Source organism: Emiliania huxleyi (genome assembly GCF_000372725.1).
Source record: "Emiliania huxleyi CCMP1516 unplaced genomic scaffold EMIHUscaffold_818, whole genome shotgun sequence".
NCBI classification, from domain to species: domain Eukaryota; phylum Haptophyta; order Isochrysidales; family Noelaerhabdaceae; genus Emiliania; species Emiliania huxleyi.
The window spans coordinates 11,211-16,840 of NW_005195883.1; the positions used below are offsets into that span (position 1 = coordinate 11,211).

The 5,630-nt window shown below is 62.7% G+C and overlaps 2 protein-coding genes across 2 annotated transcripts in view; one reads left to right on the plus strand and one right to left on the minus strand.

Moving 5' to 3' along the window:
- The window catches only part of EMIHUDRAFT_446462 (hypothetical protein), a 4,440-nt gene extending 2,176 nt beyond the window's left edge, over positions 1-2,264 (minus strand). Inside the window, exons 1-7 of the mRNA XM_005759055.1 lie at positions 1,578-2,264; positions 1,256-1,496; positions 1,134-1,186; positions 998-1,066; positions 824-859; positions 606-753; positions 418-468 (exon numbers count right to left, since the gene is read on the minus strand). Of these exons, the coding sequence (XP_005759112.1) occupies positions 418-468; positions 606-753; positions 824-859; positions 998-1,066; positions 1,134-1,186; positions 1,256-1,496; positions 1,578-2,234 (1,255 nt within the window). The 5' untranslated portion in view covers positions 2,235-2,264. The remainder of the gene's footprint in view (positions 1-417; positions 469-605; positions 754-823; positions 860-997; positions 1,067-1,133; positions 1,187-1,255; positions 1,497-1,577) is intronic.
- Positions 2,265-3,977: 1,713 nt separating this feature from the next.
- On the plus strand, positions 3,978-4,364 carry EMIHUDRAFT_249744 (hypothetical protein; the record flags this gene model as incomplete). The annotated part of the gene is made up of 1 exon (XM_005759056.1): positions 3,978-4,364. The coding sequence occupies one exon, from the start codon at positions 3,978-3,980 to the stop codon at positions 4,362-4,364; it is 387 nt and encodes a 128-aa protein (XP_005759113.1).
- Positions 4,365-5,630: the final 1,266 nt, after the last annotated feature.

Sequence of the window (5,630 nt, forward strand, 5' to 3'; positions counted from 1 at the left end):
CCCCGGGGACCCGGGAGGCTTCTGTCCTTTGATGCGTAAAAGTGTGGAAACTCTACGTAGAGGGACCGCTCCATACTGGTGGGATAAAGACCAGAAAAGCTGGGGCCCCGCCCCTTCCCCGGGGCGCTCCAGTGTCCCCTCCGGATTTATTAAAAACCCGGGAAGTGGTCACGGTGTCCCACGTATTAATTGGGGCCAAAGGGGGGATGGGTGAACTTCGTCAAAACGTTATTAACCCCCCAATGGGTATATCAGCACCGTCAAGGGGCCGGGGGTTCATGGGCGAGGGAGGGGAGGACAACTTGTGGGTTGTCAAGGAGTGAGTCCGTGACGAGCCTCTGTCCGCAGACCTGAGGGACGAGGCTTCTGGGAAGTGTCTAGGAAGTGTCTAGGAAGTGTCTAGGAAGTGTCCGCAGACCTGAGGGACGAGGAGCTGCGAGACGCCGACCGCCGCGTCGAGCAGCCCGCCTGGCGGACGTGTCTCGGACATGTCCTGGACGCGTCCCGCGCGGTCCGGCCGCCGCCCCGAGTCCGCTCGCCCGGGATATCGCGCAAGTCTAGGAAGTGTCTAGGAAGTGTCTAGGAAGTGTCTAGGAAATGCTCGCCCGGGTTGTCGCGCAGGTCGAGCACGAGCGACTCGAGAGGCTCGCCCGCGGCTCGCTGCGAAGCGTACAGCCGCACCATCGCCCGCGCGAGCTCCTCGGCGGTGCCCTCGGAGAAGCCGTCCAGCTTGACGTACCCGGTGCGCGGCGCCTAGTGACGAGCAAGCCCAGGCTCGACTCGGAGGCGCTCGTCCGGCTGGACGCACCCCGCTGCGTTGCGCCATCATTGTCGCGAGGGAGACGTCGGGCAAGCGGACCTGCGGGACATGTGCATGGCATGTCTCGGGACGTGTCCTCGAGACGGTCGCGAGGGAGACGAGTGGCGGACCTCCGCCCGCAGCACGTCGATCGGGATCCGCTAGGAAGTTTCTAGGAAGTGTCTAGGAAGTGTCTACCTCCGCCCGCTGCACGTCGATCGGGATCGCCTCTTGCGTCGACCCGTCCCGCTGGAGTAGCAGCGACACCTGACACCACGAGTGCGTCAGCCTCACACTCACTGGCAACGTCACCCGACCAGACGAGCAGACACACCTGCGTGCCCGGCTCGCCGCGCAGCATGTTCTTCACCTCCTCCACGCGCGCACCTAGTCACTCATTCACAGCTAGTCACCCTCAGCCAGCGGCATCTCCGTCACCTCCTCCTCACGCGGCACCGCTGATCGGGCGGCCGTCGATCTGGAGGATCCGGTCACCCGGACGCACGCCCGCGTCGTACGCGTACCCCTCCAGCGCAGACAGCACCAGGATCGAAGGACTCCCTTTCTGGGCGGGACCCGCGCCTGCGCCTCCGCCGCCGCCGCCTCCGCCTCCGCGCGCACTAGAGCCCTCGTCGGCCCCGATGGTGATTCCGATGCCGCCGTACCGCCCGGTGGTGCGCGTGGTCAGGTCCTCGGCCTGCGGTCGCAAGCAACCTCACACTCATTCACAGCCATCCCAACAGTAGCCAGCTCAGTCGCCCGGCAGGGCCCTTGCCGCCTGCGCTGCGTCCTCGTACGTCGTGTACGGGTCGAGCGATCCGAGCATCGCGTTGACGCCCGTCTCGAAGAGCTCGTCGAGGTCGATCGCCTGCCGGTCCACGTACCCGTCCTGCACGTCGCCCAGGATCGCCCCGAAGAGTAGCGCCCGCTCGAGCACCTCGCCGCGCCCGCCCTCGGTCAGAAAGGCGCCCGCCTCGCGCGCGAGCAGCGTCGTGCCCCCGCTCACCACGACCAGCGCCGCTGCGAAGCCGAGCGCGAAGACGCCCCCGTCAAAGGCGTCCGCTGTCCGCAGCGCGCGATCGCGGAGGGCGTCGGGCGCCCCGAGCACGGCTTGCTGGATGCGGCCAGGAGCCTCGTCCACCGCACGCCTCGCACTGGCCGGCGCATCGAGCGCCGCCTGCCGCAGCTGGGATGGCGCCTCCTTCACCGCCTCGCGAAGGCGAGTCGCGCGAGCGAGTGCCGTTTCCTGCAGCTCTGCGCTGGTCGGAAGCGCCGGGAGCGAGGGCAGCAGGCGCTTCTTCGGCGGCTCCTTGCGCGGAATCACGATGCGGAAGCGAGGTCCGGAGCGCTGCTGAGGCGTGCGCGGCGCGGGACGCTTGACGGCGGTCGCAGCGGACAGCCAGCAGAGGAGGAGGAAGCGCAGCACGTTCCACATGTGTGTCTCAGGCTGTGAGCTGTCTCGAAGTTAGTAGGGGCGTCCGGCCGTCAGCGATGAATCGGGCGCGCTTGCATCAACGAGTTCACGGGATGGTTTTCTTGTTTTTTGAGGTTGGGGAGAGGGAGATGTGTGAGTGTGTGTGTGTGTGTTGCGGGCGGGAGCGATCGCGGCTCGACGGTGGAGGTGGAGGCTGGTGGCTGTGGTGGACTTTGAGTTTATTTCATGATGGACTACGAGGACCGGGGGTCAACTGGGAGGCAGGGGGTCAACCAGGCGACGGAGGACCGTGGGCCATCGCGGGGACCAGCTTGTCCGGAGGGCGGGCTGGGTAGATCCGGATGGTCTCACGCCGGTGGGTGGCACCGAGGCGTCTTGGACGCTCAGCTCTACCTTAGCTCCTGAGGGGCGCGTGGTTCTAACCACGTAGTATGACTATAGCCCACCACAGACACCCTCCCTGCTCCACACGTGTGCACACACCCTCACCCTCTCCTCTCTCCTCTCTCTCTCTCTCTCCTCTCTCTCTCTCTCCTTGTCTGCTGTCTGTCTGACTCAGGCGCAATCTGCCGATGCGAGATTGTGTGTGGGCTGCTCCTAGGGGGCCCTGTGCGATCCGACGGGTAGGGGGGCTGTGCCCGGGCGGTGTCCGGTGTGGAGTCCCCTTCTGATCCCGCCTGAGATGTTGGGTGTGAGGTTGTGGCGGCTTCGAACCCAAGGGGGGGAGCTGATCCCACTCAATAACCAACTCTCAGGGGCAGTAGGTGGGCGAGCTTCAGGCGCGCCCATCTCGATCGACAAGGCGTCGCTACGCGCGGTCTTCCGCGGGGGGAGCTTCGTCGACGGGGGCGGGATCGCGGCGCAGTCAGTGCCGTGGCGATGCCTCCGGCTGCTTGCGGCGGGCGGCTTGCTGCTCGCTGCATGGCGAAAAACTCGTCTCGCCACACACCAAGGGCGTATGCTCTGGCGAGACGTGAGGCGCATGCGCCCAGGAGGGGAGGGGGCATGCGTAACGACACTGCTAGAGATGCCTTTCGGGGCCCAGAGACAAAACTTCTGTGATGCCATGCGTGACCTAGTAGTGTCCCCAGCTATGGGCGTGTCCACGTTGGAGCCAGGTGTGGTGTGGGCGCGAGAATAGCTCCGCCGTTCATGGAGGCAACCGATGCGAGTCGACTGGTGTGTGTCGTCGTGGTTTCGTATCTGCGGCTTCCGGCGGCCGTTGGTGGCAGCCTGGAGGCTCACAAGCGCATGCGTTCGGCCAGGCCGCGAGGGCCGTCCAGCTGACCACGACGAACGCCATGCCAAGAGGCGGCGGCGGCGCGGGCGGGGAGCGTGCGGCGCTGGGAACGGCGCGTCTTCACATAAACGCACAAGAACCCTTCACACAAAGACACAACCCTGGACCCAAGACGCACAAGCACAGACAGTCGAGAAGGGAGAGACAGTCAGAAGTCAGCGCTGGGTACACACAACCCTTCACAGGTAGAGGTTGATAAGAAAGCAAAGCAAACAAGAAGTTCACATCGGCAGACAGTGAGTGTCAGAGGCGGATTTATGTGAGAGGCGGACCTAAGGAAGGTCCGACATGTGTAAATAAATAAATAAACAAAGAGCTGGACAAATACCAAATTCCAAATCGCAAACATAGAAACCCAAACACAGGCGGCGACGTGGCATACGAGCTCATAGGAGAAGGAGGCGCACAACTTCCAAGGACGCACGAGAAGCACGCACACAGCCATGACGATGATGATTGAGCGCGTGAACGCCAACTCCCCGGCACAGGCCGTGAAGAGCCGCGCACGCGGGCCGACGATTACGCAGCTGCGTGCCAAGCAGGCCGCTCTTGTGGCCGCAGCTGAGCTCGCAGCTTCGAGTAACGCCGAGGCGAGTGTGGTAAGGCACTCGCCCGTCGACGAAGCCAAGCGGTGGGCAAGCGGCAAAGGCCGCAAAGTGGGCTTCTCAAAAGCACGTGCCACCTTCCGTGGCGGCGGCACGGGAATCGCGGCGACGGCCGCTCATCAAGAAGGCCCGCTGGCGCGGCACCGAACAAATTGGAGACTAATAAAAGGCGCCGCATGGGTACAATGGAGGAAATTTAAGTTTCCACAGTACCACATAGCGTAGTATCTGCTCAGCAAGCACTAGGCACCACGCTGTCGTCAAACCCAGGAGGGAGGCCAATAAATAAAACGGACATCCCAAGCTAGAATAAATAAAAACTAAATAAAACGGACACGCCAAACGAGGGGTGAATAAAAACGGAACCTCTCTACTGTGAAATAAATAAAACGGGCACGCCAAACGAGGGGTGGGAGAAAGGACAGGGTCCCCACACCTGCACGAGCAGGATCTTGTATGTAAGGACGATTCGAAGGACGATCAGGGACACAGGGGAACGGGAGCGGGGAGCGCATCGCGACACGGAGGGGGGCTGGGCAGGGTTCACCCACACGACAGGTCCCAGTTCTCCTCTCTCTCTCTCCTCCCTCTCCGCACTTGGAGCACTTGGAGTGCAGTCATTAACCGCACATCCAGTGCTGTGAGGTAGGTAGGTAGAAAGGTGAAGAACAGCCAGGCTCGGACTGGACACCAACGCTGTGAGAGAGCGTCGTCTTTTTCTCTATCTTGAGATTCTCCCGGAGGGCTCGATATCTGGCGAGAGGCACACGCACGCTGCTCTTTGGTGCTCGGCGGGGGGAAGGCTCGCGGAGTGGGGCCAGGAGTCGCAGGACGCTCCCGGACGAGGATCGAGGTAAGGTAAGGTAAGGTAAGGTAAGGCCTCTGCTCGCCAGGTGACGACCAAACGGATGGAGGACGCGGACGCCTTGAGTCTCATCGCCTCGGGAGACGTCGACTCGCTGCGGCGGAATAAATAAATAAAACAGACATCCCAAGCTAGGGCTGGGTCGAGGACAGACACGTCCCCACCTTTGCAGGATTTTGCAAAAGCGAGGGGGGAGGGCGCATCGCGGCGCGGAGAGGGCTGGGCACGGGCACAGGGGGTCTCTCTCGCATAGGATACGCACTCGGCGGCACGAGGGCAGGGCTGGGCGTCCTATTTGTGCTCCCCTCCGTATCCCTCGCTCTTGGGCACTATTCATCTGACCACTCATCAGAGGGGCTTCTAGGCGAATGATTGGCATCGGGTTACGGGCGCGGTGTTTTGACCGAATAAATAAAACGGTCACCTCTACTGTGAGATGGGTAAAAAGGAACAGGTCCCCGCCCGTGCGATCTTTGTGCAGGGTTCTTTGTGGGTGTGGTCGGCGACTAGCCGGGGTCGTCCTCCCGGTGGGGGACTAGCACTAGCCGTCTTCCACATGGTCCCTCGGGTCCCTGCTACTCCTAATCTCTTCGTACATCCTCCTGCTGATCTCCGCAACATCCTAG